The sequence below is a fragment of the Bombina bombina genome, chromosome 3, assembly GCF_027579735.1.
Source record: "Bombina bombina isolate aBomBom1 chromosome 3, aBomBom1.pri, whole genome shotgun sequence".
Lineage (NCBI taxonomy): Eukaryota > Metazoa > Chordata > Amphibia > Anura > Bombinatoridae > Bombina > Bombina bombina.
The window spans coordinates 249384507-249397980 of record NC_069501.1 but is presented as its reverse complement, the minus strand read 5'-3'; the positions used below and the strand labels follow the sequence as shown (position 1 = coordinate 249397980).

The following is a 13474-nucleotide window of genomic DNA, read 5'->3' as shown; positions in this document are numbered from 1 at the left end:
TTAAAGGATGCTTATCTCCACATTCCGATTCAGAGAGCATCATCATTTCCTCAGGTTCGCCTTCCTAGACAGGCATTACCAGTTTGTGGCTCTTCCCTTCGGGTTAGCCACAGCGCCAAGAGTCTTTACGAAAGTTCTAGGGTCCCTTCTGGCGGTTCTAAGGCTGCAAGGCATAGCGGTGGCTCCTTACCTAGACATTCTGATCCAGGCGTCGACTTTTCAAATCGCCATGTCCCATACAGACATTGTTCTGGCCTTTCTGAGGTCTCATGGGTGGAAAGTGAACAGAGAAAAGAGTTCTCTCTCTCCTCTCACAAGAGTTTCCTTCCTAGGAACTCTTGATAGATTCAGTAGAAATGAAATTTTTTCTGACAGAGGTCAGGATATCAAAGCTTCTAACTTCCTGCCGTGTTCTTCATTCCACTTCTCGGCCGTCAGCGGCTCAGTCTATGGAAACGATCGGCCTAATCGTAGCGGCAATGGACATAGTTCCGTTTGCCCGCCTACATCTCAGACCACTGCAACTTTGCATGCTCAATCAGTGGCAGATTTTTCTCCTCTGTTAAATCTGGATCAAGAGACCAGGGATTCTCTTCTCTGGTGGTTATCTCGGGTCAATCTGTCCAGGGGAATGAGTTTCCTCAGGCCAGAATGGACTATAGTGACGACCGATGCCAGCCTTCTGGGCTGGGGCGCAGTCTGGAACTCCCTGAAGGCTCAGGGTTCGTGGACTCAGGAGGAAGCCCTCCTTCCGATAAACATTCTGGAACTCAGAGCGATATTCAATGCTCGTCAGGCTTGGCCTAAGCTAGCTGCGGTCAGATTTCAGTCGGACAATATCATGACTGTAGCCTATATCAACCATCAGGGGGGGAACAAGGAGTCCCCTGGCAATGTTGGAGGTTTCAAAGATAATTCTATGGGCAGAGGTTCACTCTTGCCATCTCTCAGCTATCCATATCCCAGGAGTAGAGAACTGGGAGGCGGACTTTCTAAGTCGGCAGACCTTTCATCCGGGGGAGTGGGAACTCCATCCGGAGGTATTTGCTCAAGCGGTGCCATGTATTTCACCGATTTCTACAGCAATCACGTTAAAGGACATAGCTGCAGTTATGTCCTCTACGCTTTCTGATGCGTTATCTGCCTTTCCCATATCGCAGGCAAGCGTACAAGAAGGGACAACTACGTAGTGAATGCAGCCTCTTATACTATGATGGCGATCGCGGGCGTGCCCTCCCGGGGTTCTGAGTTGGAGGGGTACGGAGGTTCTATCCGAAGGTGAACTTTCTGACTCAGGGAGTGCCTTACCCCTGACTGATTCTTTCAGGTTTAAGCTTGAGCACCTCCGCCTATTACTGAGGGAGGTGTTGGTGACTTTGGATGATTGTGACTCAATAGTGGTTCCTCCAGAGAAATTGAGTAAGTTGGACAGATATTTGGAAGTTCCTTCTTACTCTGTTTTTCCAGTTCCAAAGAGGACTTCAGAGATTATTGTGAAGGAATGGGAGAGACCTGGCATTCTCTTCTCTCCTCCCGTTTTTAAAAAGATGTACCCTATAGCCGACGCTATTAGGGACTCTTGGCAGACAGTCCCTAAAGTAGAGGGAGCTATTTCTACCCTGGCCAAACTGACTACTATTCCTATCGAGGATAGTTGTGCTTTCAAGGACCCTATGGATAAGAAGTTAGAGGGTCTCCTTAAGAAGATTTACGTTCACCAGGGATTTCTATTGCAACCAGCAGCTTGCATTGTTAGTTACCAGTGCGGCTGCTTATTGGTTTGATGCTCTTAAATTAGCTAATTTGTTTATTACGGATGCTTCTCTGCAGATTACTAAATTGGCGGCTAAGAGTTCGGGCTTTTCCATCTTAGCATGCAGAGCCTTATGGTTGAAGTCTTGGTCTGCGGATTTGTCATCCAAGTCTAAACTTTTGGCTATTCCTTACAAGGGGAAGACCCTCTTCGTACCTGACTTGAAGGACATTGTTTCTGATATCACGGGAGGCAAGGGTCATCTCCTCCCTCAGGATAAAAAATCCAAACAGAGAGGTCGACAGAGTAATTGTCGTTCCTTTCGAAATTTCAAGGGTATCCCCTTCTTATTCTAAACAGGAAGGGAACTATTCACAAACCAAGTCCACTTGGAGACCCAACCAGTCTGCCTGCTGCTGCTTCCAAGTCAGCATGAAGGGTCGGCCCCCGATCCAGGACCAGATCTAGTAGGGGGCAGGCTTGGATAAGAGATGTTCAGGATCCCTGTACACTAGAAATAGTGTCTCAGGGATACAAATTGGAGTTCAGAAATTCTTCCCCCAGAGTAAAGTTTCTTTTCATGGAAGTAATCTGTCCCGTTCCAATACAGGGACAGGGGTTTTATTCAAATCTGTTTATAGTTCCCAAAAAAGAGGTAACGTTCAGACTTATTTTATACCTTCGTACCATTCTTCCATTGATCCAGGAGGGTCAATTTATGACGACAGTGGATCTAAAGGATGCATATCTTCATGTTCCTATACACACAGATCACAAGTTTCTGAGGTTTGCCTTTCTAGACAAGCATTTTCAGTTTGTGGCTCTCCCTTTCGGTCTGGCCACGGCGCCCAGAATTTTCACAAAGGTTCTGGGATCTCTGCTGGCGGTTCTAAGACCGCAGGGCATCGCTGTGGTGCCTTATCTGGACGATATTCTGATCCAGGCGTCATCTTATCAACTAGCAAAGTCATATACCGACATTGTTCTATCCTTCCTGAGAACTCACGGGTGGAAGGTAAATCTGGAAAAGAGTTTAATCCCGCAGACAAGGGTACCCTTCTTGGGAACTCTAATCGACTCTCTATCCATGAACATTTTTCTGACTGAGATCAGAAGGTTAAAGATCCTGAATACATGTCGAGCCCTTCAGTCCAATCCTTGGCCGTCAGTGACTCAGTGCATCGAGGTCATTGGTTTGATGGTAGTGGCAATGGACATCATTCTGTTTGCTTGGTTTCACCTCAGCATGCTCAGGCAGTGGAATGGAGATTATACAGATTTGTCTCCTTGAATAACCCTAGATCAGGAGATGAGGGACTCTTCTGTGGTGGTTGTCTCTGGATCATCTATCCCAGGGGACATGTTTTCGCAGACCTTCATGGGTGATTGTGACAACTGATGCCAGCCTTTTGGGGTTGGGAGCAGTCTGGGGCTCTTTAAGGGCTCAGAGTATGGACTCAGGCAGTGTCTCTCCTTCCCATCAACATTCTAGAACTTAGGGCGATATTCAATGCGCTTCTGACCTGGCCTCAGTTTGTCTCGGTCCAATTCATCAGATTCCAATCGGACAACTTAACGACAGTAGCTTACATCAATCATCAGGGAGGAACCAGGAGTTCCTTGGCGATGACCGAGGGTAGCCAAAATAATTCAGTGGGCGGAGACTCTCTTTTGCCATCTGTCGGCGATCCACATCCCAGGGGTGGAAAACTGGGAAGCGGATTTTCTGAGCAGGCAGACCTTTCTCAGATGGGGTCGGCCGGAGTTGGATCTTATGGCATCTCGTCAGAATGCCTAGCTTCCGAGGTACGGGTCCAGGGATCCCCAGGCCGAGCTGATAGGCTGAAAGACCAAGGAACTGCCAAAGCGTCTAGCATATGTATTCCCCCCCCCGTTTGCTCTCCTTCCCCGGGTGATTGCTTGAATCAAACAGGAGAGGGCATCGGTGATCCTCATTGCTCCTGCGTGGCCTCGCAGGATTTGGTATGCCGATCTGGTGGAAATGTCATCTCTGCCACCGTGGAAGCTTCCATTGAGGAAGGACCTTCTTATTCAGGGCCCCTTCCATCACCCGAATCTAGTTTCTCTGCAGCTGACTGCTTGGAGATTAAACGCTTAATTTTAGCTAAGCGAGGTTTTTCTGATTCGGTCATAGATGCTTTGATTCAGGCACGTAAGCCTGTCACTAGGAAGATTTACCATAAGATATGGCGCAAATATCTTTATTGGTGTTAGTCCAAAGGCTACTCAAGGAGTAGGTTTAGGATTCCTAGGATTTTGTCTTTTCTCCAAGAAGGATTGGAGAAGGGGTTATCAGCGAGTTCACTAAAAGGACAGATCTCTGCTTTATCTATTTTGTTGCATAAGCGTCTGGCAGATGTTCAATCTTTTTGTCAGGCTCTGACTAGACTCAGGCCTGTGTTTAGACCAATTGCTCCTCCTTGGAGTTTGAATTTAGTTTTTAAGGTTCTTCAAGGGGTTCCGTTTGAACCTATGCATTCTATAGATATTAAGCAATATCATTCCCCTTAACTTATATTTCATGCGGATAAGGTGGTGTTGCGTACTAAACTTGGTTTTCTTCCTAAAGTTGTTTGACAGAAACATTAATCAGGAGATTGTTGTTCCTTCCTTGTGTCCTAATCCTTCTCAGAAGGAACGTCCGCTGCACAATTTGGACGTAGTCAGTGCATTGAAATTTTATTTACAAGCGACTAAAGACTTTCGTCAACCGTCTTCTTCATTTGTTGTTTTTTCGGTAAAACGTAGGGGTCAGAAAGCTACAACTACCTCTTTCCTTTTGGCTGAAAAATATGATCCGCTTTGCATATGAGACTGCTGGACAGCGGCCTCCTGAAAAGATTGCGGCTCATTCCACTAGGGCTGTTGCTTTCTCATGGGCATTCAAAAATGATGCATCTGTTGAGCAGATTTGCAAGGCTGCAACTTGGTCTTCTCTTCACACTTTTTCTAAATTTTACAAATTTTATACTTTTGCCTCGTCTGAGGCTGTTTTTGGGAGACAGGTTCTTCAAGCAGTGGTGCCTTCCGTCTAGGTTCCCTGCCTTGTCCCTCCCTTTTCATCCGTGTACTATAGCTTTGGCATTGTATCCCACAAGTAAGGATGAAATCCGTGGACTCATCGTGTCTTTAAAAAGAAAAATGTATCAGGTATATAGGTATAAATTTTCTTTTCTTTTTAGACACGAGTCCACGGCCCGCCCTGTTTGAGACAGGTTTTTATTTTTGGTTAAACTTCAGTCACCTCTGCACCTTAGCTTTTCCTTTCTCTTCCTAACTTCGGTCGAATGACTGGAGTGGGAGGGAAGGGAGGAGCTATATATACAGCTCTGCTGTGGTGCTCTTTGCTGACCAGGAGGCATAATCCCACAAGTAAGGATGAAATCCACATTTATCAGGTAAGCATACATTTTCTTTTTTCCGCCTCTAGTTCTTCTTGCAAGGGTGATCTCCAAGATGATATTGAAACAATCGCATGCATTTCTAATAGCACCAGCATGGCCTCACAGGTTTTGGTATGTGGATCTTGTCCGGATGTCCAGTTGCCAACCTTGGCCTCTTCCTTTAAGGCCAGACCTTCTCTCAAGGGACGTTTTTCCATCAGGATCTCAAATCGCTAAATTTGAAGGTATGGAAATTGAACGCTTAGTACTTAGTCATAGAGGTTTCTCTGACTCAGTAATACTATGCTACAGGTTGGTCTGTTTCAAGGAAGATTTATTATCGGGTTTGGAAAACCTATATTTCCTGCTGTTTTTCTCATAAATTCTCATAGCATTCTTTTAAGATTCCTAGAATTTTGGTTTCTTTGGGGTGGTTTGGATAAAGGTTTGTATGCAAGTACCTTGAAGGGACAAATCTCTGCTCTTTCTTTATTTCATAGAAAGATTGCTAAACTTTCTGATATTCACTGTTTTGTTCAGGCTTTGGTTCGTATCAAGCCTGTTAAATCAATTTCTCCTCCTTGGAGTCTTAATTTGGTTTTGAAGACTTTGCAGGCTCCTACTTTGTTGAGCCGTATGGCATTCTTTGGATATTAAACTACTTGCTTGGAAAATGTTGTTTCTTTTGGTATCTCTTCAGCTGAGTAGGGTTTCTGATTTGTCTGCTCGTGCAAGTCTCCTTTTCTGTTTGTTTTTTTTTTTTTCAGGATAAGGCTGTTTTGCGGACTTTCTTGAAATTTCTTCCTAAGGTTGTGATTCTAATAAAATTAGTTGGGAGATTGTGGTTCCTTCCTTGTGTCCTAATCCCAAGAATACTCTTGAAAGATCTGTACATTTTTTGATGTTGTAAGAGCTTTGAGATATGTTGAAGCTACTAAAGATTTCAGGGAAGACTTCAGGTCTGTTTTTGTCTGGTCCTAAGGAAAGAAAGGTCAGAAAGCCTCTGACATTTATTTGGCATCTTGGTTAAAGCTTTTGATTCACAAGGCTTATTTAGAGGGGGGACAGTCTCTGCCTCAGAGAATTACAACTCATTCTACTAGATCAGTCGCAACTTCTTGGGCTTTAAAGTATGAAGCTTACCATTTTGATGTATTTGCATCTTCTGAAGCAGTCTTTGGTAGAAAAATGTATTCAGGCAGCTGTTTGTTTGATTCTTCTGCTTATGATTTAAGTCTTTTTTTTCTTGAAATTTATGAGACTTATTTTTTTGTGGATTTAATTTTTTTTTTCAGCGGAAATAGCCGTTTTTTTTTTTTATCCCTTTCTAGTGACTCTTCTGTGGTCTCCCACATCTTGGGTATTTCTATCCCATACATCACTAGCTCATGGACTCTTGCCAATTACATGAAAGAAAACATAATTTATGTAAGAACTTACCTGATAAATGCATTTCTTAAAGACACAAGTCCACGGATCATCTTCATTACTTATGGCAGATGTCCCAGATGTACAATCATTTTGTCAGGCCTGTGTTCAAACCTGTTGCTCCTCTATGGCGTCTTAATTTAATTCTCAAAGTTCTTCAAGGGGCTCCGTTTGAGCCTATGCATTCCTTAGATATTGTTATCTTGGAAAGTTTTTTTTTCTTGTTGCTATTTCTTCAGATCGAAGAGTGTCTGAGCTCTCGGCATTGCAATACTCTTCGCCTTACCTTATATTCCATTCAGATAATGTAGTTTTACGTACTAAACTGGGTTTTCTTCCTAAGGTTGTTTCCAGACAGGAACATTAATCAGGAGATTGTTCCTTCCTTGTGTCCTAATCCTTCTCAGAAAGGTCTTCTGCACAATTTATACGTGGTCTGTGCTTTAAATTTTTACTTACAAGCGACTAAGGACTTTCATCAGTTCTCTTCTTTGTAATTTTCTTGGGAAAACGTAAGGGTCAGAAAGCTACGGCTACCTCTTTCTTTTTGGCTGAAGAGTATCATCCATTTTGCATATGAGACTGCTGGACAGCAGCCTCCTGAGAGGGTAAAGGCTCATTCCACTAGGGCTGTTGCTTCCTCATGGGCATTCAAAAATTAAGCTTCTGTTAAACAAATTTGCAAGGCTGCAACTTGGTCTTCTCTTCACACTTTTTCTAAATTTTACAAATTTGATACTTTTGCCTTGGCTGAGGCTGCTTTTGGGAGAAAGTGTTCTTCAAGCAGTGGTGCCTTCAGTTTAGGTTCCCTGTCTTGTCCCTCCCGGTTTCATCTGTCCTCTAGCTTGGATATTGTATCCCATAAGTAATGAAGATGATCCGTGGACTCATCGTGTCTTTAAAAAGAAAAAAATTATGCTTACCTAATAAATTTTGTTATTTAGACACGGACCACGTCCAAATTGTGCAGAAGACGTCCTTTGAGAAGGATTAGGACACAAGGAAGGAACAACAATCTCCTGATTAATGTTCCTGTCTGAAACAACCTTAGGAAGAAAACCTAGTTTAGTACGTAAAACTACCTTATCTAAATGCAAAATAAGGTAAGGCGAAGAGTATTGCAACGCCGAGAGTTCAGACACTCTTAGAGCTGAAGAAATAGCAAGAAGAAATAAAACTTTCCAAGATAACCACTTAATATCTAAGGAATGCATAGGCTCAAACAGAGCCCCTTGAAGAACTTTGAGAACTAAATTCAGACTCCATGGAGGAGCAACTGGTTTGAACACAGGCCTGATCCTAACTAAGGCCTGACAAAAAGATTGTACATCTGGGACATCTGCCAGACGTTTGCCATAAGTAATGAAGATGATCCGTGGACTCATCGTGTCTAAAAGAAACAAATTTATCAGGTAAGCATAAATTTTGTTTTTTCATATTGGCAAGAGTCTGAGGCCCACCCTTTTTTATGGTGGTTATGATTTTTGTATAAAAAGCGCACTTTTTATTTCCAGTTCCCCTCTTTTTTTTTTTGTATGCTTTTTTTTTTTACTCCTTTTTCTATCACCCCACTACTTGTCTATTAGTTAAACTGAATTGTGGGTGTGATGAGGGGTGTATTTATAGGTTTGGCAAACTTTGCCCCCCTGGTAGGATTGTATATCTCATACGTCTCTAGCTCATGGACTCTTGCCAATATGAAAGAAATTAATTTATCAGGTAAGTTCTTGCATAAATTGTTTTTTAAGCAACTAAAGACAGCCTTTTATCAAATGCTTTAATTAGCTTTTCACAACAGGAGAGTGCTAGTTCGTGTGAGCCATATAGATAATATAACATTGTGCTAACACCTGTGGGTTGTGGCAGGCACTGCACAAACAGATTTTTCTTCCTAAACAATCCAGGGCAAGTTGATTTATCCGTTTTCTATGTAAGAAATATAAATGCCTACACTGCTAAACTTTTACAAAAAATATTGCTAATTACTCTGTAACCCAAGACCTATTCTGGAGTAGAAAATGATTAATGTTGTGTTTTGTTTCAAGGTTGGCAAAAGCAGCATTTGATGATGCTATTGCAGAACTGGATACACTGAGTGAAGAAAGTTACAAAGACTCCACACTTATCATGCAATTGTTACGTGATAACCTGACACTATGGACTTCAGATATGCAGGGTGATGGTAAGTAAAACTTGTGGTGTTCTGGGCTTTGATTATTTTTTTGAAAATTATCTTCAATTCTGCATTCACCGGCCTTTGAGGGAAAGGTAGAAAGTCATTTCATGTTGAAGTTGAAAGATATGGAAATAACTGATTGGATGTTCCTCCCATGTTAAAGTCCTTTAAAACAAGTAGTTTGGTTTTTGTTTTTTTAATTGTAGAAAATGCTGCTCTGTGAGGTAGCACAAAAACGTATCCACCCTAGAAGTTTTAAAAGGCATCACACCAAAACGGACTGCTTAACATTGTCTCTTCCAGTCCAAGTGCTGGCCTGTTGTCATAAATGGCTTTTAGTTAAAGGAAAATACACCTTTTTTCTTTTTCTTTTTTTTACTACTGTTAATGTGTAGTATTGTTTATTCATGCTGTTAATCGTTTTCACATTTATTGTGGACAGAAATGAGAATTAAAAAAAAAAAAAAAAAATTAGTTCCCACCACTTGCATAGACCATAAAGCATTTCTAGAATGTATAGCTTCTGTGTTTCTCCTCAATAGGAGTGTCTGCTATTCTGTCAATGAGTTTCAGTGTTCCTTTCTTGTTAGCGGCACGTTTCATAATGGAGTTTGTTTGCTTGAATCTATAACCCCGCCCTATGTAGGACAGTGTTTCCTAATTCCACAACTCAGACCCCTAACAGGCCAGATTTTAAAGGGGACAGTATACACTCATTTTCATATAACTGCATGTAATAGACACTGCTATAAAGAATTAGCTGCACAGATACTGAGATAAAAATCCAGTATAAAACTGTTTAAAAACTTACTTAGACGCTCTGTTGCAAAGGGGTAGGGTGGAAAGCCCACTGCAAGTGGGAAACAAGACCCTCCCCCTTCCTTTGCATATGAAAAGACCCTTTACACAAACAGGAGCAAGCTGGAGTAGGTAGCTGACGGTATTCTCATAAAACTTTGAGGCTTGGTTAGGAGTCTGAAAATTAGAGCAATGTTATTACAAAATAAACAAAACTATACATTTAAAAAACAAAAAAAACTATGGGGCTATATAAATTCTACAAAACATTTATGCAAAGAAAAAAAGTGTGTATAATGTCCCTTTAAAAGCAACATGAAACTCAAACTTTTTCTTTCATGATTCCAGAAAGAGAATACAATTAAAATAAAGTTGCCATTTTACTTTTTATCAAATTTTACCTTTCTCTCATGTTGTTTCTTTGTTGAAGAGATATCTAGATAGGTAGTGGTGCACAAGTCTGGAACACTACATGACATGAAATAGTGCTTTCATCTAGTACTCTTGCTAATGTATAACATTGAAGCCAAACTTCTACCATATAATGCTGAAAAACGCATGCATTTGACTAAACTTACCTTCCTGCTTTTCACAAAGGATAGCAAGAAAATGAACATGTGATAATAGTAGTACATTGGAAAGTTGTGTGTTTTTTGTTTTATTATTTATTATTATTTTTGTATGTTTCTGAATCATGAGTGGGTTTTATTTATTTATTTGTATAGTGCCACAAAATTCAGTAGCGCTGGGTACAAAAGATAGGGCTATACAATGACAAGGATTTGTGATAAAATACAAAACATAACAAACTAATACAAATCTAGTACATGAGGTAGAGGGCCGTGCACCGAGATAGCTCACAGTCCTACAGGTTTGAGGGTGCGAGAGACGTAAGGTTTCGGGGTAGCTAGTCAGATGGATTGTAGTTGCAGCAATGTGGCAGTTCAAGAATTATTTTGGTTCTGATTAAAGATGGAGGAGAGATGGTAAGCCCTCTTTGTATAGTTATGTTTCTTTTCTTCTGTTATGTGTGATCAGTCCACGGGTCATCAATTACTTCTGGGATATAACTCCTCCCCAATCAGGAAAATGCAGAGGGAATTCACCCAGCAGAGCTGCATATAGCTCCTCCCCTCTACGTCAGTCCCAGTCATTTCTCTTGCACCCAACGACTAGATAGGATGGTGTGAGAGGACTTTTCCAAATTTTACAAATTTGACACTTTTGCTTCTTCGAGAGGCTATTTTTGGGAGAGAAGGTTCTTCAGGCAGTGGTTCCTTCTGTATAATGAGCTGCCTATCCCTCCCGTCATCCGTGTACTTTTGCTTTGGTATTGGATTCCCAGAAGTAATGATGACCCGTGGACTGATCACACATAACAGAAGGAAAACATAAATTATGCTTACCTGATAAATTCCCTTTCTTCTGTTGTGTGATCAGTCCACGGCCCGCCGCTGTTTGAAGGCAGGGTAAAATATCTTTTAAATTATACTCCAGGTCACCACTTCACCCTTGGTTACCCTCCTTTCTCGTTTGATTCTTGGTCGAATGACTGGGACTGACGTAGAGGGGAGGAGCTATATGCAGCTCTGCTGGGTGAATCCTCTTGCATTTCCTGTTGGGGGAGGGAGTTATATCCCAGAAAGTAATGATGACCCGTGGACTGATCACACAACAGAAGAAAGGAATTTATCAGGTAGCATAAATTATGTTTTTTAAGGACCCGATGAGTCCACGCGATCATCTTAAATTACTAATGGGATATTCACCTCCTGGTCAGCAGGAGGCGGCAAAGAGCACCACAGCAGAGCTGTTAAATAGCTCCTCCCTTTCCTCCCACTCCAGTCATTCTCTTTGCCTACGTTAGTGATAGGAAGAGGTAAAGTGAGGTGTTAGATTCGATTTTTTAATCAAGAGTTTATTATTTTTAAAGTAGTGCAAGATTGTGCTGCTTTTTCCTAGGGTGTAGCCATAGTCCATATCAGTCTCTACAGTAGAGCTTTGGTGGCTTTAAAGCAATGGGAACTTGTGGGACATAATTCTCGCTGCGCCTCCCATACTCTGCTGCTCTAACCCTGAAAACCTGAGGGATTTTACTCGGGAATTTCGTTTATTTTCAGGTCCATGGGAGGGAGAGGACCTCTTAAACATGGGAACTGCCTTGCTGCCAGGCAGAAAATGAGGTAAGTGCTAACTTTTCTGGGGGAGAGGATCTCAGAGATAGTTTTGGCACTTTATTTGTTCATCTAACCTCATTACACTGTGCCTCAGATTCTCCTAGTTTTAGTAGGGGACATTAAGGCAGTTAGGACGTAGGCACTGGGTTATTAACATATGTGCTGTGGGCTCTTAGACATGTGTTTTGGATGAGCATAAAATGCCTTAAAGGAAACCCTGCAAACAGTAGAGCTATCAGATGTAGCTGTTCAGTTTGTCCGTATAGGAGACATGGCTGTGTTTAGTCTATGACGACCGCAGTGTGAGTGTAATAACAGCGGTTGTTTTTGAGTACAGTTGCAGGAGTTTTGGCCTGTGGTTCACTATACATTTTATTAAAATACATAATGCGACCGGAGATTCATATTGGCTTTTTTATTCATTTATATTGCAATTACTGGGGGAAAGTATTTCAAAGGTCTCCCTAAAAATGAATGTTTTCAAATTAAGCTGTATGTGCGATACCCCCGGCCTAGGAAATTGTCTACTTTACTTGATAAAACAATAACATGTTGAATGGTTCTGAAGTAAACATCAAAAAAGATTTAAAAAAAAAAGTGTTGTAGGTTAGAAGCATCACATTAACAGTGGTGCAATTGGTAAAAAACACAACTCTTTGCTAATATGAGTTGTTAAACATCAGTGAGCAGTTGCTAGCCAGAACCCTCAAGTTTATAGTGCTAACACAACTAAACATGGCTGCATGCCTGTGCTCACTCTGCTGCTGTTATATTTTTCATGACAGCTTAATTTTAGCAGCTTGCATATTTTTTATTTTTTTTTTTGCTTACAAAACCTCTTCAATCACCTCAATGTGTTGCAGCTTCCAAGGCATAATCCTATTCATAATGTTATGTCTAGCTCTGACCCTAATCCTAACCTTAACCCTAACTGGGCCTGACCCTAACCTTGGCTCTAACCCTAACTGAGCCTGACCCTAACCTTGGCTCTAACCCTAACTGAGCCTGACCCTAACCTTGGCTCTAACCCTAACTGAGCCTGACCCTAACCTTGGCTCTAGCCCTAACTGAGCTTGACCCTAACCTTGGCTCTAGCCCTAACTGAGCCCTGACTCTAACTTTACCTAACTGAGCCTGTCTGTAACCTATGAGTGCCACTCTAGTGGCTGGTGAAAATGTAATTTTAAAATGCTGCAAAAAAAATCACATTACTACTCCCTGATTCTGAGTGCCTAGGGCAGCACAAAACCTAAATACGCCACTGCATAGAGTAGTTGTGGATTCCCAGGATTTTGTCTTTTCTCCAAGAAGGATTGGAGAAGGGGGGGTTATCAGCGAGTTTCCGTAAAGGGGTCAGATCTCTGCCTTATCTATTTTGTTGCACAAACCCAGATATTCGATCTTTTTGTCAGGCTTTGATTAGAATCAGGCCTGTGTTTAAACCAATTGCTCCTCCATGGAGTTTGAATTTAGTTCTTAAAGTTCTTAAAGGGGTTCAGTTTGAACCTATGCATTCCATAGATATTAAGTTATTGTCTTGGAAAGTTTTGTTTCTTGTTGCCATTTCTTCTGTTTGAAGAGTGTCTGAGCTTTCAGCATTACAACATAATTCACCTTAACTTATTTTTCATTCGGTTAAGGTGGTGTTACGTACTAAACTTGGTTTTCTTCTTAAAGTTTTTTCAGACAAGAACATTAATCAGGAGATTGTTGTTCGTTCCTTGTGTCCTAATCCTCC

At 41.6% G+C, this 13474-nt stretch overlaps 1 protein-coding gene across 2 annotated transcripts in view; it reads left to right on the top strand.

Moving 5' to 3' along the window:
- The window catches only part of YWHAE (tyrosine 3-monooxygenase/tryptophan 5-monooxygenase activation protein epsilon), a 153683-nt gene that overhangs the window by 103736 nt on the left and 36473 nt on the right, over positions 1-13474 (top strand). For both annotated transcript variants that reach the window (XM_053706245.1, XM_053706246.1), the window contains exon 5: positions 8631-8767. In XM_053706245.1, coding sequence (XP_053562220.1) covers positions 8631-8767 — 137 coding nt within the window. The remainder of the gene's footprint in view (positions 1-8630; positions 8768-13474) is intronic.